At 35.8% G+C, this 25,199-nt stretch overlaps 1 protein-coding gene across 4 annotated transcripts in view; it reads left to right on the top strand.

Annotated features, from left to right (window-relative positions):
- The window catches only part of UNC13B (unc-13 homolog B), a 193,813-nt gene that overhangs the window by 87,495 nt on the left and 81,119 nt on the right, over nt 1–25,199 (top strand). For all 4 annotated transcript variants that reach the window (XM_025049704.1, XM_025049703.1, XM_025049706.1 and 1 more), the window contains exon 8: nt 17,222–17,456. In XM_025049704.1, the coding sequence (XP_024905472.1) occupies nt 17,222–17,456 (235 nt within the window). The remainder of the gene's footprint in view (nt 1–17,221; nt 17,457–25,199) is intronic.

The following is a 25,199-nucleotide window of genomic DNA, read 5'->3' as shown; positions in this document are numbered from 1 at the left end:
GGGAAAGACTATTTGCACTTCTTGGAAAAAAAGAAAAGAGGAAAACAGTTATTACTGAAAGCATGCAATTTGCAATATTTGTTGGAAGATAGCATTCTTTTTCTTTGAGTTGGAAATTTCCTTTCTCCAGCGCTTGTAGATTCCTAGGATGCTTCTGTAATTAAAACTGCGAGACTCATATTCAGGCAACTGAGATGTGAGGCTGGCAATAACTAATGCTTTATCTGCTGTATTGTAAGGTGATTTATAAGCATCAGAGTGCTCATGTTCATCCTTAGTAGAAATGAAGACTTTTTAGCAATTAACAGACAAAAAGCACATTGTCATACTTTTGTAAATTTTTCTTGTGAAGCTTTGAGACTCCAGACAAGCATTTATTAAAAATGCAAAACTCCTGAGTAGAAGCTTATCCAGTACATCTTTTAGTTTCCTTCTTCCCAGAGTCTTCTGTATTTTCTTGGCATATTCTTGTTCTTAATAAGTAGATAACATAGACCAGAGAGTATACTTGTGGGATCCAAGGAAGAATTAATGGAGGGATGCAAAATGAATCAGGAGATCTGGCTTATAATCTGGATGCAGGTTGGAAGAGGACAAATACATAATTGAGGCAACTTCCCCATGTTTTTTTATGTAGTGGTTCTGAGCAGGTGCATAGTAATACCCTGGAAATAGAGAAGAAGGTGCCGAGGTGACAGAGGAATAAGCAAATGGTTAAGAATGGCATAAAGTATGTTCAAGAAAGATTTCCACAGAGATGAATTTAGATATGACTTTTTTAAAAAATGTGTTATGGTGACATTGGTTAACGAAATCCAGTAAATTTCAAGAGTACAATTCAACAGCAAGTCACATACATATTGCATTGTATGTTCACCGCCCATAGTTGGATTTCTTTCTGTCACCATGTATTTGACCCCTTTGACCCCATCTACTTTCCCTCTCCCACCCACCTTCTGGTAATTACTAGTCTATTGTCTATGTACACTAGTTAGAGATAACTTTTAAGGAGCTAATCAAAATGTGTTGATTGAAAGGAAAGATTGTTAATAGTAGGATAAATGAAAAGTATGGGGAGAGAATTAAAAAGATGCCAAATTATCTGCTGAGCATATTGGCTTGGAGGGAGTAGAGTGATGTCAGTGCTGTATTTGCTAATCTGCAGAAGGAAATCTCTGTTGTACACAGTTTTCTTCAAAGAGTGAAGACACACAGGGCAGATTTACTCCTTTGGGAGCCTTTTCTTACTTTTACTTCAGATACCTATTGTCCTTCTTGTCACCTATCACTCTCCTTTTTAATCTGTTGTAGGATTGAAAGTTTTGTGCTACTTAAAATTTTAGTGGCTGTTGCTGAAAACCTATTTCTGTGAGCACTGGAAGCATAAAAGCAAGATTTATGTCACTGATTATTTTCACTTATTTATCTAGGACCATATACCCTGTGGGAAAATAGAATTTCATGGCCAGCTGGCCTCTATCCTGCAGATTCTCTCACCTCATCAGTTTCTTCTATTTTTCCCTTTCTTATTTCTGAAATCATAGAAGGCAGTGGTCCAGAGCTCATATTGTTTCTTTGCCATCTTATTTTCACCATTTATCACTTTTATCTGAGTCTCCTATTATGGCTTTTGCATTAACGTATCCTAATCATTTTGGTGTTTCCTAGGTAGCTGATTCTTGGTTACCTCAAACCTAAGACTGAACCTCCCTGCCCCCCACTTTAAGGAACTGCATGTATAAGATTTATTTTTCTATCAAGATTTAGTTTATGCTATGAAAAACATTTTTTTCTCTATCCTTTAGTCATTTAGTTTCTGGCCAGAGCCCATTTATTGAGGATTTTTCTAGAGTTTATGCATTCACAAACATATGCATATACTTACCCCCTCACAAATGGTAGTATGCTTTGCATAGTGTTACATGGCCTTGCTTTTTTTCCACTTAATATACGTGATATCTATTATATGTAGGGAACCAGTCTCTATTAATGGACATTTAAAAAACTGAGGTGAAATTTATTCATATGAAATCAACCATTTAAAAATATAATTCATTGACATTTAGTACATTCACAGTGCTGTGGAACCATCACCTCTGTATAATTCCAAAATGTTTTCATCACACCTAAAGGAGACCCTGTACTCATTAAGCATTCATTCCCCATTTTTTACCCCTAACCTCTGGCAATCACTAATCTACTTTCTATGGATTTATCTATTCTGGATATTTCATATAAATGTAATCATATAATATGTGACTTTTTGTTATTGACTTCTTCATTTACAATAATGTTTTTGAGGTTCATCCAAGTTGTATTGTACATTGTTTCTTTATAATGGTTGACTATTCCATTGTGTGGCTATACCACATTTTATTTTTCCATTCATAGTTGATGAACATTTGGAGTTTTTCCAACTTTTGGCTATTGTGAGTAGTGTTGCTGTGAACACTTATATACAAGCATTTGTTTGAATACCTGTTTTTGATTCTTTTAGGTACACAGCTAGGATTGGAATTTCTATTAATGGGTGTTTAAGTTGCCTCCAGTGTTTGCTGTTACAGTGCTGGAGTTGATATCACTTTACATATATAATTTCATACATGTATACATATTGGATAAATAGCCAGTAGTGAGATTACTGAGTCAAAGCATTGTGCATTTAACAATGCATTTAACATTTTGGAAAATATTACAAAATTGTTCTCTGTACAGGTTGTACTGTTTTCACCCCCACTAGCAGAGTGTGAGAATGCTTCCTCCTCCTTTTGCTTTTAGGTATAGCCAGCCTTTCTATAAATTATATTGCAGAGAGCACAGTGAAAACAGCCATAGGTGATAGTTTCGTGCCATGATTTACTCAAAATCTTGTTTTCTGCTTGCCTGCTTAGCCTGTCTTTCCTTGCTCTACCATCCTGGTCCTCTTATTTCCCGACTTCCTATTTTGGCTCTTGGTAACTGGGCGCTCCTCTTTGTTTGGTGTCCTGTTCAAACTTCTTTCTGTGGTTTATCCTCTTGTCTTTCTGCTTATATTTTAATTTTTGGCAATTCCTCTCAGTTTATTTTCAATAGTAGTATCTTGGAAATAGTGAAGTATTGAGGTGGCAGAGGAAGAAGCAAACTTTTGAAGATGCTAATTGGAATGTATTTATTGCAAAGAAAGATATTCATAGTGGGATAAATGAAAAGTATGAAGAGAGGACTCAAAAGATAATCCACTCCACTCCCTCAGTCCTAGCCAAGGAACCTCTTATGAGCTGGAAGATCCCTCCTTTCTGGGTAGTAGGAGTAAAGGATCAGTCAGTCCCCAGCTTATGCTACCTCTACTCCAGCTCTAGGACTCTTAGAGATAGGAAAATATTCTAGTTATGGATTCTGTAGCATGTACTGGGAGTCTTATTTTAGTAGTAGGGCAGTGCGGTAGGTCTAAGACATCTGTAAGTAAAAGTGGGTGATGAATTTTACACTGTACATGTGGTATCATTGGTGATATTGATGCTGATTATAGGTGCTAGCAAACTAACAAAGAAAAGAGAAACTATAACAATATGGTTTGGCTGATAAAAATAAAAATGTTAATTGTAGTCTTCTGACTCATTTATTTATTTTTATCTTGCCTTCTTCCAGAAAGAACTTGAGGTGGTTTTTTGCAGTCATTATATCAACCTATCATTTCTGTTTCAGTTATTATGCTACATAATTTTTCATGTTAAAAATGTCACATTAATGTGTCAAAGTTTCATTTGATTACAACACTTAAGTGCCTATCTTGGGCACAGTTTTTGTTGTACATATATATAACAGTCTTTTATTCCCATAAAATCATGGTCATCATACGGCTGCTTATTATAGGTTTCGTTGGCACAAAGTACTAAGAAAGGAATTTGATAAGACATGATTGATAGAATTATAGATATCAAGAATTGATAGGATTGTGTATTACACAAACAGTTATTGGAGACCTCTTCCTCATGACAAGAACCATGCTAGGCATTGAGGTTTAAAAATGAAAGTCATTGACCTTAGTGAGCTTATGTCTAGAGAGCAAGAAATATGTAGTTATTTCAATGGGTAAGTGAGTGGTAGAGGAATATAGAGGAAGAAAACTTAATCCAAATTTAGAATGGTTAGGAAAGGTATCCCGAAGAAAATATATAAACTGAAAAAAAAATTTAAATCAAACAAAGTCTATAGGTTTAAAGTCTAATAGGTTTATTTACATTATGGTTCAGTCTTTGTGTTGTACTTTCTGTGGGTTTTGACAAATGTATAATGACACCTATCCACCCTGATAGTATCATAAAAAACAATTTTACTGCCCTAAAATTCCTTTGTGCTGTACCTATTCATCCCTCCCTTCCCACATACCTCTGGCATAAATTGAGTTTTGAAGGATGAATAGGAGTCAGTCAAGTAAAGAAGGAGAAAAAATTTATGGTACTAGGACATTAATATATTATGGAAAAGCATGACTTAAGCTTGTTAAAATTCTGGATGGCTTGAGGGCAGGGCATAAGAGTTGGGAAGGGTCAGAGGTTAGGCTAGAGTGGCACAGAGGGCTTGTATCATGAAGAGTCTGAATGCCATAGCAAGCTGTTTGTTTTATCTTGAAGACAGTGGTGAGACTTTAAAGACTTAATTCAGGGGAATGAAACAATCAGATGTTGTGGTTATAGTTATATGAGCTGTTTGTTTGATGCATGTAAAAATCTAGTTGTAGAATATAACAAAGATATATGGACAACCTTATAAAACATTTAGTTTAATGAATTAATAAGATAGGCCCAAAACAGACCTTTCCCAGGCACCTCAGAAAGCCCCCCACATGCCCCTTCCCAATAACAGTCTCCTCCTCCCTAAAAGTAACTACTGTCCTGACTTCTATGATAATGAAGTTGCTTTTTCTTCCTTGATTTTCTTTATATTTTATCATTCAAGTACGCATCACTAAACATTAGTTTAATTTTGCCTGTTTTCTCTTTTTGATAGATCTAATAATTCTTTTTTAATTGATGGGTTCCTCTTCCAGCTCTTGATTTTTTCCTTGCAGTTTTAAATCAAGCCATTTGACTACTCAATTTTGACTTACAATTTCTCATATTCTGAATTTTGCTTAGTACATTCCCATGGTACAGTTTAATATAGTCTTCTTTCCTCCATATTTCTGTAAATTGCTAACTGAGCCGGGATTGATCAGATTCAAATTTGATATATTCTACTGTTGTAATATATTGTAATTTAAAACACTTTTTGTATTAGTGGATATTTGGATTGTTCCCAATTTTTTTTGCTACTAAATAGTGCTATAGTGAGCTACTTTGTACAAATATATTTTTTATAAAAGTGCAAATGGATTTTTCTTCTCCCATTATATATACTTTTAGGTACCTTTATGTACCTGCATTCATAACATTTATTCAGCATGAGTGATTTCCTTTTTTTATTTGATTAATATTTGTTTTCTAGGCCATAATTTCATGAATAGAGAAAATGCTTATCTGTGTATCCCCTAGTACCTTTGCTCAATAAATATTAGTTGAATTAATGCATCTTTATTAAGTGGAATTACCGGGTTAAGGAATATATACATTTTGAATTTTGTTAGATACTTTCAAATTATACTCTAGAAAGATTGTACCTATTCATATTCCTACTGCTCATACTCATTTTCTCACATCCAGACACACTGCCCCTCTTGTACTCCCCCACTTTCTCCCTTTATCCCTTGGTTTCTTCCTTCTACAAACATTTTTTCCCCCAGCTTTATTGAAATATAATAGACAATTAGTTGCTTGTATTTATATTGTACAATTCAATGAATTTTTTTCAATTATAGTTGGCATACAATAATATATTAGTTTCAGTTGTACAGCATAGTGATTAGAGATCTATATAACTCACAAAATGGTCACCCCACTAAATCTAGTACCCCCTTCCCTCTTACATATTTATTACAACATTAACTGTTTTCCTTACGCTACATTTTATATCTCTATGTTCATTTTGTAACTATTCATTTGTATTTCTTAATCTCTTTGCCCTTTTTTGCCATCCCCCCAATCTCCCTGCCATCTAGTAGCCGTCAAAATATTCTCTGTATCTATGAGCTTATTTCTACTTTTGTTATTGCTGTTGTTTATTCTTTAGATTCCACATGTACATGAAATCATGTGATACTTTATTTCATTCAATGCAATACCCTCTAGGTTCATCATGCAATATCTTTTTCCATCCCCTTCCTTTTAGCTTGTGTGTCTTTTAATCTGAAGGCAGCACATGTAGGAGTCTTGTTTTCTTATCCATTCAGCCACTCTATCTTTTGGTTGGAGCACTTAATTCTTTTCCATTTGAGGTACTTGTTGATAGAAATGTAGTTATTACTATTCTTTATTCCTGTTTTTGATACATTTTTTCTTCTTAAAGAAGTCCCTCCAACATTTCCTATAATATTGTCTTGGTGTTGTCTGGGAAGCTCTTTATCTGTCCTTTGACTAAATGATAGCTTTGCTGAATAAGGTATTCTTGGTTGTAGATCTTGGATTTTCATCATGTTAAATATTTTGTGCCAAGCCCTTCTGTCTTGCATAGTTTCTTTTGAGAAATTAACTGCCAGTCTTATGGGTGCTCCTTTGTAAGTAACTAACTGCTTTTCTCTTGCTGCTTTTAAGATTCTCTCTTTGTATTTAACCTTTGGCATTTTATAATGTGTCTTGGTGTGGGCCTCTTTGGGTTCATCTTTTTTGGAACTCTCTGAACTTCCTGGAGTTGTATGTCTATTTCCTTCACCAAGTTAGGGAAGTTTTCCATCATTATTTCTTCAAATAACTCTTCAATGTCTTGTTTTCCTTCAGGTACCCCTATGACATGGATATTTTTACATTTAATTGTGTCCCATAGGCTCCTTAAATTATTAAAGTCTTTGCTTCTTTTTTCTTGTCGTTCTGGTTGAGTTACAAACATTTTTTGACACATTCCAGGTTCTGTTCTAAGTGCTTGGTATAGATTAAGAAGCAAAACAGAAAAATCCGAAGTGGGAGAAGACAGACAGTAAACACAATGAATAAGGAAATTATGTAGGATGTTAGAGAGTGGACCAATAATAGAGTAGATGATGAAAAGCAATTGGAAATGTTAGACTTGAAATTGAGTTATAATTTATAATAAGGTGGTTAGTGTATAAGCCACAGCGAGTAGGTGACTTCTGAATAAAGACTTGAAGAAGATTAAGGAATTAGCAGTGTGGCTCTCTGAGGAAAGTGTGATGGTGAGAGTTCAAAAGCTAGTTGAATGACTGAAAATGGATAGGAAGAGGTCTGCTGGGGTGCTGGGAATACTGTTTCTTGATCTGTGTGCTGGTTACATGAGTGTGTTCACAGTATTTATTGAGCAGTACGTTTTTGACTTGTATATTTTTCTGTATCTTATACTTCAGTATAGCTTTTATATTACAAATAAGGGGTGGATGTTGAACATTTCAAAATAACATATTATTTACCCAATTGTTCATGGGTATTTTCCTTTGACTTATTAATGCAATGAATGCATTAATCAATTTTCCCTATAATATCCCTTACTTGATTATGGTAAATTATTCTTATAATGCTGAGATTTGCTTGTACATATTTTATTTCAGATATTCATATCTATAGTCACAAGATTGGTCAATAGTTTCTTTTCTTTTCATTATTCTCCTATGTTAGGTTTGAAGTGCTTTTCTTAATTATATGTTTTTTTTCTGTTTTCCATTAAATAAATTCTATGGTACTTATCTACTATCTTGAAAAAGGGAAGGGAATAATTTCTAATATTCAACTTTATTGTCCTTTGTGAACTACCTGGTAATTACTACAATTTAGTAATTGATAGGTGAGTCCTGTCATTGCCTAGACAGATGGCTGTTCACTTGAAGTCTGGGATTCAAATATCCTGTCATTTTATTGTCATGGAAAAATTGACCAGCACTGGACCACTAATTGGTGATGTAACAGTTGTCTGGGGGTTTGATAATTATAGACCTTATTTTTAATGTGACTGTTTCTGATTTCTTATCTTTTTTACTAAGAAACAAGATGAAATAGAAGAAGCCTGTAAGTTTGTTGCTGTAGCCTAGTCAACAGGAATAAGAGCAGAAGCTTTGCCTTCTTGGGAAGAGGGTTCATTTTTAATTGGGTCCTGGATCTGTTAGCGTTTTTTCACTTACCTTTATGGTCACATTGAATTGCTTCTAGCTTGGTAGGATAGTGCATCTGGCTGCCTCCACCTTCTATCAGAGCAGGAGCACAGTGCTTCTGTCTGAGAGACTGGCTTTTTTCATATAGGAAATTCTATGGCTGTATTTTTGAAAATGTAATTCAGGAATTATTGTCACGAGAGTGCCCAGGTTGCTTGTTGAAAAGGCAGATTCCAACAATAACAACAACTGCAGATTCCTAAGCTACTCCAGACATTTTGAATTAGAATCTCTGGAAGTAGGGTCTAGGAATCTGTATTTTAAACATATCTCAAGTAATTCTTATTAAAATTTAAAGATACTGCTTTCTAAAATGAAGAACCTGCTTTAGTCAATTGTTATCTCCTAAAGAAATATAAGACTTGGATCTTACTCTTAAAAAAACCTATAACCTAGGATAGGGTTGGGATGGATTGGACAAAGGTAAGCACTAAAACAGTCAAGTTCTAGGGCAAGTGATTTTTACAAATCAACTTTATTGAGATTTATACAAAAGACTCATCCTTTTGAAGAGTACAGTTTGATTAGTTTTGAAACACACACACACACACACATACACACACGCCAGTGAAACTCCTACCGTAATCAAGTTTCAGAACATTTCTATTATCTCTAAACCTTTCTGAATGCCCTTTGTATTTCATCCTTCTCCCCATCCCTGGCTTCTGGCAACCTCTGATAGACTTTCTATTGCTATAGATTAAATTTGGTTTCCTAGACTTTATATGAATAGGACCATATAGTACGTTCTCTTTTGTGTTTAGTTTCCTTCACTCAGCATAAGGGTTTTGAGATTTATCTGTATTTTTGAGTGTGTCAGTAATCTTTTTTTATTATTACCAAGTAGTAGTCTATTATATGGATATATCACATTTTGTTTTTCCATTTGCCCGTTGATTGGCATTTGGGTGGTTTTCGGTTGTTAGGAATAATATGAACATTTGCATGATCACATGTTTTTATTTCTCTTGGTTAAATACCTAGGCATAGAACGACTGGATCATGTGGGTATGTGTGTTTAACTTTTTAAGAAATTGGCAGATGGCATTTATCTTGATTAACAGAGATACTGTATTAGAGTCACTGAGCATTATTAAGGAAAATTAAGTGGAATTTAAGAATGGGTGACACTTCTATAAGGGAAGATAGGGAACATTACTGAGTAGTTACTATTTGTCTAGCACATGGTAATTAAATGCTACACACATGATTTTCAATATTTAGGCAAATCTGAGAGGTAAGTGGTATTACTCTTTACTTTTTATAGATTAAGATAACCAGCTTAAGGTCACATAGCCAGTAAGTGATGGCTTTGAACCTAGGTTTATTTGGTTCCAAAGCTCAAACCATTTCCAGTACACCAGCAAGGAGTAGAAGTGTAGGACATTCCAGCTTCAGAAGCTGGAGCACAGGTAGGGTATTTAAGGCTCATTTCCTCTCTCCATCTCCTTAGTATAGTAAGCAGAGGAACTGGGCCAATACCTGTTTTTCGTTAATGAAGGCTTTGTTTTGGGGACTGGCTAACAGTAAGGTTTGTTTTTTATTTGTTATCACAGAGGGTAAATATACTCTTTTATAAGAGTGAGTTGTAAATTACTGAAAGGGTAATAATGTGATTAGAAGCTGGATTTAGGAAAATTAGTGTAGTCGCCATCTGCTGAATAGGTTGAATGGGACAGAAATTAGAAGGTCCAGCCAAAAATCTGTAATAATTCAGGCATGAGGTAATAAATTCCTTGATAAGGACAGTGAAATTTATAAGAAAGGGACAATAGGAAGCAGACTTAGAATTAACTACTAAGCATGTTGACGGATTGAACATGGGAGATTAAGTAGAGAGGAATTTTAGGATTAGTCCTGTGGTTTCTGGTTTTGAAGTGTTACGGGTTCAGTGGTTTTGGACTTGAGGTATACTTGGTATGCTAACATATCTGAAGAGAGCTCATAACATTGTAAATACAAGGTCATTGCCGTGGAGACTAGTTTTCTAGACTGTTTGATTGAGTGTCAGGTGCCACTGAGCTGGAAAGGAATTGGTTATTCATTTGTTAAGTATGTGAGCTGAAGGGGTTTGAGGCTATAGGGAGGTGGGAAATTATTAGCATGTTCTTTAAAATCGTCAGTGTGATACTCATTTGATATGTGTGAATGCCTCATTTTAGAATTTGCTGATTTTCTAATAAGCTCTTAGTGTACTCAGTTTTTTTTTATAACACATTTGACCATTGTTTTTTCCCTGCATCCTCTTTGGCATCCTGTGATAGGCAGTACCGTCCACCTTCCTCACATTCAGTATTTTACAGTATGAATTGTGGAATCTCTTGATATCTCCTTACTCTATTGCATGTGCTTTTGTTTGCTTCTGAGCAATCTGCATTGTAGCTTTCACTGATTAACATTTTTGTCATTAAAATTATTAGTGACCTTTTGTTTCTAAATCCAATAGGCCTTTTTCAGTGTTATTTTGACTACTCTGTAGCACTTAACACTTTTTGACCATTCTCTCCTTGAAACCTTGTTTTTCCTGCCTTCAAGGACCACACTCTCATGATTTTCTTCCTCTCTGGCTTCTTCATAGGCTCCTTTATGAATGCTGCTTTTTTTTTTTTTCTTTTTAAGTCAAATTCATTAAGATTTAATTTACATACAATAAAATTCTCCATTTTAGTGTAAAGATCCACGATTTTTAACAAACACATTCAGTCATGTAACCAAGACCATAGTCAAGATACAGAGCAGTTTGTTCTATCGACCCTAAAAGTTCTCTAATTCCCTTTGCAGTAAACCTCTCTCACTCCTGGCCCATGACAACCACTAAACTATTTTCTGTCTCTATAATATATAAATGGAATCATATAGTAAGTAGGTTTTTGAGTCTGGCTTTTGAGATTCATCTATGTGTGTCAGTAGTTCACTTCCTTTTATTCCTGAGTAGTACTCTACTGTATGAATGTACCACAGTTTATTCATCAGTTAAAGGGCACTTATGTTTTCAGTTTTTAGTAAATATGAATTAAGCAACTGTAAACATTTATGTATAGGATTTTGTGTGAACATGTTTTTCTCTTGGGTAAATATATAGGAGGGAGATAGCTGGGTTGTGTGGTATGTGTATAACTTTATAAGACATGTCCAGCTTGCTTTCCAAAGTGGCCTACTGCTTTGCATTCTGGCCAGTGATGCATGAGAGTTTTAGTTGCTCCCAGCACGGTGTATTGTCAGTCCTTTTTTTTTTTTTTAACTTTTATTTCTATATGCTTTTTAAATGTAGCTGTTCCTTAAGTTTACCCCTTCCCTTTATATAATTTCACCCCCATCCTGCACTCTCTGCCTCATTATTCTTATCTTACATTTTAGTTTTTAACCATTCATTTATAGATATTTGTTGAGCTTCTATTTTGTGCCAGGCGCTTAAGATACAGCAAGGAACAAAGTAGAAAAATTCCTGTCCTCTTGGGAGCTTGTATTCTGAAAACTTGCAGGTCCTCTGCTCCACATCTTTTCTTTCAGCTCCACACCCATATATCAGCTGTCTACCAGACATATTCACTTGAGATGTCTCATGGATACCTCAGAGTCAATATATCTAACAATGAATTCATCATCTCCTTCAATCCACCCCTCTTTTGTATTTCTCTTTTTAGTGAATGATGTTAGCTATCCTGTAGCTCAAGCTAAAAAACTTAGCCAATATCACATAGTCCCTATTGTCCTGACTCCCACTTTCAGTTACTCATTAAACCCTATTGATTTTACACTGATATCTCATCAGTGTATCTACTTCTCTTCACTCCTTCTGCCACTTACATAGTTCAAGCCATCATCAGGTCAGTGCATTAGCCTCCTTACCAGCCTCCCTCTCCTACCAACTACTGACCACACTGTACCACACTATTCTCCTAAAATGACAAATCTGATCCTGTCTCTCTACTTCTTAAAAGCTGTGGTAGCTCTCTATTACCCTCCAGATAATTCCAAATACCTATTATTACTAATTCGCTAAGCATTATTTAAACCCTCTTTGATCAAATTCTTTCATAACTCTGAAGCCTCTCATTCAGATATGCTAGAACTGTTTTTAGTTCATTGAACGTGCCTTTGCATGTATAATTTCCTTTTCCTGGAACATTTCCCCCCTCCCTTTCTTGGTACTTATTGTCTAGAAACCTAACTGTCCTCAGTAATTGTTCTACTGGCTAATGAGATTTTTAGTGCATTTTTGGTGTGGGGAAGGAAACTTGCTTCATTAAATTGGTGTTATTTCTTTTATAATGGTACCAGGCTGAAGTGAGAATAGGGAACTAGTTGTTCAGAGAGCATAACTGTTGTTATTTTCATGAGTTGTGGATGAACCCAGTAGAGAGATCAAATCATTTGTTTGATTTATCCATGCTTTAAACATTTATTGAGCACTTATTATGTATAAGAAATTGCTAAAAGGAAAAAAGAAAGAAAAGAAAAAAAATTGCTATGCACTGCTGTGGAACATTTAAAGATGAGACAGTGTCTTGTAAGGAGAGGTTTCTTTGGTCCCAGAGTTTCATTGAGAAACAGCATTGTCACTTTCTTGGAGCAGTTGAGGTTGAAAGACATAATCTGAAGTTCTATGTGATCATTTTTCAATTTTCTTAAAAAGAAACAAGAGAATTACTCTTAGCAGTTGCTATGACAACTGTGCCATAGCCTGGGAGAATTTTCTGTTAAATCCCCCTCTCCTCCCAAGGTTAGAAGGTTAAATAAATTATTAAAATTTAAAAAAGTATTCTTTCTAAAGGGTGAGAAGAAGAGATGTAGATGATGGGAAGACGGTAAATATATAGAAGAAAACTGACTTTCAAGGTATAGTTAAACAGCCTATGACTAGTAGTCCCAATCCCTAGGAATGGGAGTCAGCCCAGGTAAGGAAACCAGCCCACATTGGCATCATTTGATGCTTCCAGAATTTGGAGTCTTACAGCAAACTTTCAAGGGAGCCACACCCTCAGGACTCTGAGGGTTTTTCAACTCAGACTTTGACAATCTCTCAGCAGATGTTAGGGCAGCCACCTACTTATTAGGAACCTATAAGGCAAGCAGAAATCGGGCAACATGATAAAACAACAAGAAATACTAATTGCTCACCATGTTCCAGGAACCTGGGCTAATTTTCTCTTATTCTTAAACAATATTATTCTCATATTAAAGATGAGGAAACATCTATAAAACTTTTTCAAGATCAGATAGCTAGTATGTGGCAGGGCCAGAAGAGCTTAGCTTTGACTTCGATACCCATATGAAGCCAAATTATTCATTGTTTCTTGGGATAAAGGCCTATTTTTAGTGATTTCTTTGTCACATTTGTTGCTTCAAATTCAGTTTGGTTATGGGATAGGATTTAAATTTAATTAAAACTGAATTTTTTTGTTTTGAAAAATGAGTAGAAAATGTTTTCCCTTGTCATTCACAGCTTCTATGTTTTAATGGATTTTATTAAGAATTTATAGGCAATTGAGAAAAATGTGGCTACCTCTTAGCACCCAATAGGCTACAGTGTTTTATTACATATTGGAAAATGAGAGATTAAGGCCATTCTTTGGCTTTTTAACTTCCAGTAGAGAGCAGCAAAATTGGACACTGAGGCTCCTAGACAAGGGGATTACTCTCTTTCCTGTGGTCTCAGGGCTGTGCTTCCTGTGGGTGTATTGTGGTAGATTCAGGTTTGATGAACATAGACAGGGAAGAGTTCATTAGAGACAGGTCGAGTTTTTCTCATTTTGAGTAAGGAAGGGTCTTTCAGCTCCTAAATAATGTTCTGGGGGAGACCTAGGCCAGGGGAGGTTTAAAAGAGTATGGAAGCAGGAGTCTTTTGTTATCCTCTGTATAGTGAGTACTTTGTAGATTTGTCTTATGCTTGGTAGAAGGCAGATGCTCTCTACATGTTTTGTAAAATTAATAGAATACAAGAAGGGTAGGCTCGAGTAAGGCAAGGTATATAGTAATCAGTGGGATGGGGAAATGATCTTTGAATTCTTCCTAAAATTGTCTGTCACTCTTCTTCTTTGCTACCACTTGGCGGTGTTCTTAGGCCACTGGACCTATTTGGGCTGGGACGAGCAGCAGAGTACGTAAGAATTTGAATTCCTTATAATTTTCTTGATCTTACCCTTTAACATGTTCTATCTGAACTATAAAGCTGGATATTCATGCATACAAACCTATATAACTTCATTCCCTTTCCCTCCCCTACTTAAATCTCAGGAGACGTTATCTGCCGAGAATGTTATATCCTTTTAGGCTGGTTTCTTGAAGACTGTGTGTGTATGATAAATTTTAAACCAAAGTCCCAGTTATAATCCTGACAGGATCTCCTGATTCTTCCCCAGAGACAAGTAGTACCATCAGCCTCTTTGTGTAGGAAACTTTCTTCTTTGTTCTCTTGACCAAGGAGTACAGTGACTGAAAGGAGAAGGTTTATTCTGGCGAGTTCATTGGTTTTGTGAAGCGAACAAGAGGCTGAGGACATGGTATGAATTTCCTTGAAGAAGCCCAGCTAGGCTGGAGGCCAGCTTTGTTCTAGAGGTTGGAGAGTGGGCAGCCAGTTCTTTCCAGCATGAGACACAGCCCAAGGCCGACATTAGTGGCTGTGTTATCCATCTGACAAAGGGGTTTGGTTGAGTCCCAGTGGTTAGGAGTCTACTAGATGCTAAGAGAGGCCAAATTTTGTCCTGTCACTAGAATTTCTCATGGAGTATGTACTTTCTATGATTCGAATCCTGGGTATTTCTATTGGAGAACTGCTCAAAAGTAGCCTGAGAGCTCAGATAACTTAAGCGTTTAACTTAAGTAGAAAAAAATAAGTCATGGAAAAAAAAGTTTGAATTCTCTTTTCCTTTTTTTCCTCTGGCAGTTAAAGTTTGAATTCTCTTTTCCTTTTTTTCCTCTGGCTACCTATACTCTGGATTTAGAGATAAGGACTCTATTGAGAGCACTGCACACCAGAGAGCCTCATTGTTCAGTATCTCATTCAATTTTGACTACCTACTCTGTGCCTGTGGACCATATTTGCCCCAGATTAGATTTCTTTCCCCAGTTTACTTTTCTATCACTCTCTTCCATATTGTTTTATGTAGTACCTTTTTTTCTGTTTCTCTCCTTTGTCTCATTTTACTTCCTATATTTCCTTTCTCCTGTTCCCTCCTACTTTTCATATTCGTTTCCTCCACTCACAACTTCTTTCAATAGACACTTATTTCTTAATATTTGCCCCTTATTTTTTTAGTATAGAAACGTTGTCAGCCTTTAGGAAATTTTGGGTATAATCCTCCCCTTAGCCTAGCAAAATTAAAAAGCAGAGCATATTCAAGAGTAATAGGTCAGATATAGTGAGAAATTAACAGTCCATCCATTAAGTTTCTGGATCTCTAGATCATGGGTTCTTATCTCTAGTTTAGCTACCCTCTCCTGGCCTCATAATGAGTAGGATTGGCTATCACTGCTCCCTCTTTGGAGACTCAAGCTTTGGCCTCCGGATTATGTGCTAATACTTCTGCTGGAATTTAAGTAGGCTTTTTGGCTTTGTCTCCTTTGTTGCCTCTGCCCCCTCATCTGTATGCATAAATAATTCAGCATCAACTTTTTCCACACTTACTCCTTCTGTGGGTTCAGGGAGAATTAAGTCTGAAAGGCATACTGGTTTTTGTCCCTTGATTTCTAGTCTTCAGAACAGCAAATACTGTCTAATGTAGAAGCCAAGAGGTCATTTCCCTATTACCTTCCATTTGTCCTCAAGTTTTATCATCTGTGTCTGGATTTTTTTCTTCCTGGTTCATTAACTCCTTTTCATTTCCAGTGCATGGATACAGGTCCTTGTCTCCTTCATGAGAAATTGTAAAAGCCTAATCTTACAGTCTTCAAAAGGCTTCTGTTACCCACACTACTATCAAGATTTTTAAAAAATTACTAATACAAGGATTCCATAATCCGCTAAAACTATCTCCATTTTGAGATGGTGAATGTCCCTTTTCCTCATTGTGAGCCAAATAGGAAATTGGCAAAAAAGGAAATATGTGAATTTGTAAATTAGGCATATGTGGGGATGGTGTCAGAAATGGCTTCCCTCTAAAACAATCTATAAAGCACTAGTTGAGCTCCCTTTCCAAGCACAGTGTTGCACATTTTTATTTTTGCTTGGAGCAAGATTTGTAACTGTATTCACTTAGTTCATCATTTAGTGCTGGCCTGAAAAGCAGAAATAATTCTATGACATTGTAGTTGCTGGTGTTAGATAAATGTGGCTGCATTGTCAGCAGGATCTCATTGGCAGTGCATGTGTTTTTTTCTTCTCTATCAGCCCATGCTTTAGATAGGAATTCTGAGCCCAGGGTGTAGGTGCTTGACAGGAATTGTTAGAAAAACCTGTGTTGCAGCAAGACAATAAGACAGCTGCTATTCTCAGCTACATCTAGAGCTTTTGGCTTGACTTATAAGCCTTGGCTTTGACCTTCCTGATTTTCTGGAGCAGCTTCCTTTGTTGGACCTATTCGTTTGGTTCAGGCATGTATTGTAAAGCCTGAAAACACCAAGCCAACTTTAAACAACAATTTCTCTTTCCTCAGATATGGAAATTTTTTTTTTCTTTTCCCCCTTTTTGATAATAGTAGACCAGAATCTATTTATGACATTTAAAAACAGGTTTTCATTAGGTAGAGAAGCAGATAGCTAGAGAAGCAGAATTCCAAAGAATTCTGGATTGGGAAAATGCAACTTGGAACTCCTTTAAGAATCAGTGCTAAAATTAAACCAAGCATTCTATCTTATCTGATAAGAAGAGAGACTTGTGGGTATTAATTGAGACAGTTCTGCATATGACTTTGAGGTCACTGGATTCATGAGCGGGTCACCTTGTTCTTGTTCTCAAGGTCCAGGCTTGTGGCTACCTGAATTAGAAGCAGAAAAAATTCTGAACAACTAAATAAAGCTGGGGTGCTTTGATTGACTGTGCTTATTCCACAGCTTCTGAAGATCCTGATAGTGCTGTTGATGACCGAGATAGTGACTATCGCAGTGAGACAAGCAACAGCATCCCACCTCCTTACCATACGACTTCTCAGCCCAATGCTTCTGTGCACCAGTTCCCTGTGCCTGTGCGATTGCCACAGCAGCTGATACTTGAAGGCAGTTTCCGGGACTCTTGCAATGACTCTGTACAAAGTTATGACCTCGATTACCCAGAGCGGCGGGCTCTCAGGTGGGTATTGGGAACAAAGCACTTTATTTTCCTAGTACACAGGTCCCAGAATGCTACTGACATCAAGGAATTGGGCGCTTTAACCTGGGGTGATAGTGGAAGTATAGTAGTAGGATGGGCCAAGTTACAGCCATTTTGCATGGATTCTTAGTCTTTTTTAATTTTCTACACATTCACATTTATACATTTCCACCAGAAGTATTTGTCTTTATGATCACCGATTCACAACTAGTGAGATCATGCCCACTTGGGGTGGATGGCTGGTAAAAACTTGCTCACTTCTTTGCCCAGCCCAGAGATTTCGATATACCCTTCATCAAGATTTAAAAAAAAGAAAATCACAGATGTTAAATGTTTGGATAATCCTTCCTACCTAAATATTTCCCTGGGAACTTACAGAAGAAAACCAATATGATATCTTCATAATAGATCAGTACTTTTGCTGGAACTTGAAAAAATTTTTATTTTACTAATTTCTTAAATATATAAAACATTTACATGGTTAAAAAAATGTTAAGGTACAATACAGCACACAGCAAAGAATCTCCTATCCACACCTTTTGTCCTCCTTTACCTTCTCCCCTTCCTCTCTCCTACTTCTTCTACCACCCTTATTTGTTTCTTATATATCCTTCCATAGACAGTTGTCATATATTTATGAGTATAAAAGCAAATATGTAAATATATGCTCCTCTGCCTCCCTAACTTTAAAAAAAAATTTAAAGAGAAATAATACAATGAACACCCATATTCATGTTGCTTAGATTCACCAGTTGTGTTAACATTCTGCCACATTTACTTTATCTCTTTCTCTCTAATACATATTAATAAACACATACTTTATTCCTGAATCATTTGAGAGCAAGTTGCAGATACTATGTTACTTCACCAGGAAGTACTTTCACATATGACTCTTAGGAAAAAGGACTTTCTCTTACATAACCTCAACACTTTTTGATCATACTCAAATTTAATAATATAATATCTATAGACCATATTCAAATTTCTCCAGTTGTTTCAGTAATGTTCTGTGTGCGCGTGTATATATATGTATTTTTCCTTTTTGATCCAGGATCTAATCAGTGATCATGGTGTAATACATTTGATTTTCTTGTTTCTTTAGTCTCTTATAATCTAACAAAATTTCCTTTTTAGGGGCGAGGGGTTCTTTTAAGACACTAACATTTTTTGAAGAGTCCAGGCCAGTTATTTTGCAAATGCCCCTTAATTTGGTTTTGTCTAATTGTTTCTTTATGTTTAGAGTCAGGGTAAACAGTTTTGGCAAAAACACTAAGTAAGTGATGTTTCCTTCACAGTGCATCAGCAAGCATATAAAGTTACTTTGTCTCATTATTGGTGATGTTTAGTGTGATCTCTTGTTTAAGAAATCTGGCATATACCAATTTTTCCAATGGAAAGTTACCTTTCCCCTTTGCACTTAAGGATATCTGAGGGGATACCTGAGAGTGTGTCAATATTCTCTTTCCCAACAACCTTTAACCGATTGATTTTAGCATCCATTAATGATCCTTTCCTGAATCAATTATTTCATTAGTTGGAGGTTAGTTTTTAAAATTCACCATACCTGAGACTGATCTCATTTTTTTGCCCATCGTAACAAATTGATGAATATTTATGCTAAGCCTCAGATGATGGTCTATCTGCTAGATATCATGCTGTCTCAGTTTACTATCTATCATCACTAAGTATATTTTTAATGAATTTTTTTCATATACCAACCTATTGACCAACACGTAGAATTCTCAGCCTTCTTAATCTGATTCTAAAAGGAAAGATGCCAGGAATCCTACTATAGTTGGTCTCTACTCTTTGCTGGTTTGTTAATTAAATATTTGCATATTTTATTCATTGGCTTTTAGCTGTTTATATTGTCCTACTTTAAGAAAAAACATAATAGTTAAAAAAAAAAAAGAGCTTTTGGCTCTTTCCCCTCTGTATTTGCAAACATTAGATGTGCAGGCCAGCAGTAATAGTGGCACATCAACCTAAATGACTACATACTCTGCTGGACAACTGCAGTTTACCTAATCATTATCCTGTTATTTTCCTGGACTACAGCTATAATAAATAACACTTAGAGGAGCATCAGTGATGTACTTTAATTTGCAAATTTTTTTCCTAAAATGAGTCCAGAATAATGGAAATATATGTAAGTTATGTAAAAATACATAATTTGAGGTTTGACGGTAGAGTTGGACTTTGTTAGATATGATATAGCTAAAGCATCTAGTGTTAAGAGGTGTCACGAGAATGTCAGTCTCACTCTTGAAGACTTTTAGTTTCTAAGTGACCACTTTGATCTTGTTTCTGTTTTCTAAATAAACACTATTGGATGTTAGATCTGTAAAAGAACACATTGAGATGGCAAGCTCCTAGTCTGCAGGCCCTCTCTAAACTAACTGAAAGAAAGGTCAGCTGTCTTCTGTATTCATTGACTTAAGTTGGACATGTGGCTTCTGACGTAATCAGTATAGTGAAAGATTTTCATTTTACTATAATCCTCAATACATATAGTCTTAGATTTTACAAACAGCAAATTTTAATGCTTTAGATAATTTGCCCTTTTTGGTACTGTAACAAGGTTTGACCTCTGATAGTCAAGATTTTTATAATGTATAAATTTTTTCTTTTAAAAGAAATATGTTTGACCCTATTCTTGGCTACTGCTTCAAATATAACTTCTAGCAAGTTAACAGTTTGGCTGCTTTTCAGACTCAAATTCATCATCCAATTTAGAGTTCTTGAAATCCCTTGATATATTTTCATGGAACACTTAACAGTTCTAAACTTTGGCATTGTAAATACATTCTAAATATTGATGAAACATGTTCATTTTGTTTGTTTATTTCTTAAAAAAATGAAAGGATCCTTAAAAGCTCATGGTAGCAAGTGAAGTATTTTAAAATAGTTGTTATAGCTGTTCTTTTTCTGATGTGGAAAATACTATTTGACTACATTGCTATGATAATAATTTAAGAACATGTGAATTTCGTTATATTTTTTCAGTCTGAATGGTTTTTATCAAATTGACAATTTTACTAATTCTAGTTTTCTCATTGAATGTGCACTAAATCTTATATTTGTTTTTCCTTTTCCCTGTTTTTCCTTTTTTCTTTGCCTTACTGTTCCTTCACTTTTATCCTGTTATATCAGACAAGGCTTGCAGGCTAAAAATGACAGAATTAGAATTATTTCAGCTTTCTCTGATGTTGACTATGAAGAACAAGAAGGTATATATGAGGAGATAGAGGGGAAAATATCACAAGAGTTTATAGAAAACAGTAACATAAAAGAAGCAGAGGTAAAAGAAATTAGAACTCTTTCAAAAAGTGATAAGTACTGTAGCAAACAAGTACAACCAAAGCACAAGAATTGGAAAAAGATACCATCTCAAAGCCAAGAAACAGATTTCTCTACTGCCTTTAATTTTGACACATCTGTTTGCTCTAGATATCCTCAGAAATATGATACAATAGATAGGAGAAGGAAAAAGAAACCCTTATATAGTCATTTTGAAGACAGCAAAAGAAGACAATATAATGATAGGTTAGGAACTAAGACTGACTTCAAAAGTACATATTCTAATAGTGAAAACTGTAACTGTTGCCACATTGAAAAGAAGAAACAAAAGTACTCAGTTTTGCACCCTTACAAAAATGGATTTGTGGTCAAGAGTGGCACGTGGCAAACTAATTTGGAAAGTCATGGTTATGATCTTCCTGGTTCTTTTAAGAACTGTGAAAAGTCATCTGGCTTAAATCAGAATGTCACTAATTTCATTCCATTGGATATTCTTGGAGATTCTCCTAGCAGTACTTCTGATGAACTTCTGGATTCCCCTTCTTCTGATAAGCAGGAAGGGTTACTATTACCAACATGCCATCCATCCAATGCACATCATAGTGGAGGCTTTCCTAAAAAATATTATGTAGCAAATCCAGCATTTCCATTACAAAGGATGAATTGTGAGGCAAACACACTTAGAGATCTGTCTGGGTGCCCCAGGGAAGAGATAACCCTTTCTTCTGTCGAGGAACCCAAGGAGGACTATATTGATACAATGGATGAGCTTCAGTGTTTTGTAGAAACAGTGTCAGAATATTTAGCAGAGAAAGAAGAGGAGATTAATAAATTTGGTTCCCTTTCAAAAACTAAAAAAACACCTGAACACAGTAGTACTGTTGATAGTGCAGAAGAGAAAGTGCCTGGGGATCAAATACCACCTATAACTATTGTCAAGAATGACAAGGACAAGGTTTTTTTTATGGAGTGAAATGTGCTGTTGGTTCTTTGTTCACTTCACTCACAGAAAAGGTGGGCTCAGGCAGAAGGCATCTAACCACCTCTGTGGAAAAATTAGTTTCTTTTGTTCCAGAGAAAACAGATACTTTTAATCAAATAGAGACAATTAATTCGGGATCTAAACCCAGAGCCAAGTCAGTATTGGAGAAGAAGGATCTTTCCATTCAATCTTCATTATCTTCTCAAATAGTTGATAATAAGGATTTTGACAAACATGACAAAATCTCTGAAAATGAGCACACAGGCAGTAAAAGCGAAAGTTTAAGCTTTCAGGATGCAACAGAAACTATTGGAATTGACTCAGCTCCACAGAGCCAGAGTTCAGTTATAAAGTCTGTTTTCAGCATGCTGACTCCATTAAAGATCTTTTTGGAAAAGGACGAAACCAAAAAAGATGATGATAAGCACAAGCCAACAAGAAAGGAAAGCTTTGTTGGGTGTGGTTCAGAGTCAGATCAAAGGGAAGACACCCTTGGCAATGACAGTAGCATCTGCACTTTAGATAGGGGTAATGGAGAAACTACAGGTTTGTCCCAAATGCCCACAAGTGAAGATTTGTTGTCTTCTCAAGTGGCCAATGAGCCTTCCAACTTAGCTAGTTCTGCATGTAAGAAAGATGATATTGAGAGTCTGTTGGAAAGAAAACCCTATACAGACCTGTCTTTGTTACCAGATGAACCAAAAATATGTGCCAAAAGTACTCCAGAACATCCTTATGTAGCTGGCAGTAGAACTGCAAAGAAAGAGGTGGCTTTGAAGCCATTAGAGGGGGACAAAGTTACTGGTGATGATGATTTCCTTGAGCCACTCAGAAAATCCTTTAGCCAGTTTTTGCTCACTTCTCCTGCAACCTGTTCAGAGGAAACTTTTTCGGAAGGTAAGAAAACTCACCAGTTGGAGGAAGATGGATGGAGAAGGGGCCTTAAGAAAGATGGACATTCCTTTCCCTTTAGTGGGAAACTACATATTCCATTTTTAAAAAATCTTGGTCATTCTGAAAAACAGGAGGATTTAAGAGAGAAAGGAAGCGTTTTTCCTTTGTTTAAATTTCCTTTCACTGACAGCCATGTCACTATCAATGACCAGAGTTTTCATGGCTCAGAAGTAGCCATTGATGAAGAGATCCAAAGAAACTGCCACAAAAATGCCACACTTAGTTCAGTAAAATCTAGTTCTCTTCCAAATATTCATAATAATCTAGGGAAACTTAATGATACAGAGACATTTAATAAGAATGGCCAAATAAATTGTCTTGAAAATGCCACACTCAATAAAATAAAGTCTGATTCAGTTCCAGATATTAATGATGATCTTGGGAAATTTGGGAGTAAAGAGGAATTAAATTCAAGTGACCACATAGCAGCAGAGAACTGTGAAAAAGATACTTTTGTCATCCCTGGAGTTGTACCCAAAGAACACATAGCTTCTGATTCTTCAGGAGAAAGTAAGACTCTTGCACAAGTGACATCTTTAACAGTATCAGACTCTTCATCAACATTGACTTCTACCATTTCAAAATCCACCTTGGTTAATGAAATTAGTGAAGACAAACTTGTAGATAAAGCTTCCAAGAAAAGAACCCAAGGAGGCCTCCTTTCTGGCCTGTTTAACAGCTTCTCTTCTCTTGAAAACTTGTCTAGTCCACAAGAATTAAATTTGAAAAATGATGACTCTCATCACAGGAATAATACTCCAAGCTTACTCTCTGGAATATTTAACTTGATATCCAATAGCAGTATGACTGATTGTAAACCAGATGAAGCAAAGTCCATGTCTTTAGTTGACACGAAGAATTCGAGTGGAAATAAGCATTTATCCGTGGATGAGATTTCTGATACTTCATGTGTGACTTCTGAGAAGCAGAGGAACCATTTTGAAAAACAAGAAACTTCTAGCTTCATAAAAAGTTTCTTATCTTTACCTAAAGAAAACATACCAGTATCTGATGCTAGGGTTGATAATCATCTTTGCCCTTCTACATGGAAAAACCAGCAATGTGAAAAACATTGCCCCTCTTCTGAGGACAGTGTACTTCACTGTGCTCCAAGCACTCAGCAGGACCTCTTAGAGAAATCTTTGGCTAAGAGGCCAACACAACACCATGTTCTTGAGGCAAACCTATATGAAAATTCAAATGAGTTAAATCCACCTATACCAAATACTAACATTCTTAATAAATCAAACCACCATCAAGCTTTCAAAGAGATGAACAATCATTTTTGTTATGAATGGGAATCTGATATAAAAGATTTCTCTAAAAATTCCAGGAAACTTCAGCCAGTTTATTATATGTTGAATCAAAATATATTTTCATCAGCTGATGTTTTTTTGTGGCCTGACTCAGAAAACCCAGCAATAAGTTTTTGCCAAAAAGATCAAAATGCAAATATCTTGGAGTGGAGAACAAATTCACACAGTGTCATTTGGTGTGACTTACCATATGAATCATATGACCAGTTTGCATTTAGTGAAGATTACTTATTAAGAGGTGATATGTGGGCAGCTAACTCATTATATGGAAATTCTTGTCATCTTCCAATTAATGAGACTAAGAATTCACTAGAAGAATTGCCCATTGACTTAAGTTGTTCTTCAAGTTATGAGACGACTACATGCCCGGTAGTTGATCACGACTCATTAAGAATGGATGAAAACTTTGTTTTATCAGGTGTTGGTTATGAATACCAGGAATGGTTGTCATGTCTTGAAAATGGAATGTGGTGGCCATCAGAGGATGGAGAGTATGGATATTATATGTTCCATGATGGTCAATATATCTATTCTCTTCTTACTGATTCTACTGGGCAGTATGCCTATTTATTTATACCTGATTGTTCTTATCAAGAGTATTTGAATTGTGATTTACAGACAAATAATCTATCAAGTATTATATTGAATGACAGCATTATTTCTGCTGGTAACAGTTTTGAAGTGCTTGGCAAAGAAGATGAATGGTATGTTGAAGAGGAACCAGTTGATTACCCTCTTGATTTATCTATAGTTTTGCCAAGAAGGGAGGGACCAAAGTATCTAAATTTGGGAACCTTTTCAGAAGTACTGGAAGAGTCAAGTTATGGCCAAAAGGATCAGCCATTAGATTTTTCAGGCTATAATTCTCAAACATTTAAAGCAGATTTTGGATCTTTTGAAGAAAGGCCTCATGGTTCTGAAGACTTGGAATGTACGTTGGATCTCAGAAATCAGCCCCAAAGTATTGGTAATCATGAGTTAAATAAAAATCAAATTATAGAAGGAGATAAGTGCCAGCCTGTAATTAAGGATTCATTAGTTCACCTTTCCAGTTTTCATTTGCTTCAGTCTTCTGAAGAAGGTACCTCTTTGGTTCATTTTGAGAATATGACTGACAGCCCACAGCAAACAGAAGAGATGTCATCATTGAACAAAGTGACTTCATTATTT

This window comes from Pteropus alecto, unplaced genomic scaffold (assembly GCF_000325575.1).
Source record: "Pteropus alecto unplaced genomic scaffold, ASM32557v1 scaffold206, whole genome shotgun sequence".
NCBI classification, from domain to species: domain Eukaryota; kingdom Metazoa; phylum Chordata; class Mammalia; order Chiroptera; family Pteropodidae; genus Pteropus; species Pteropus alecto.
This window is presented reverse-complemented; position numbering and strand designations above follow the sequence as displayed.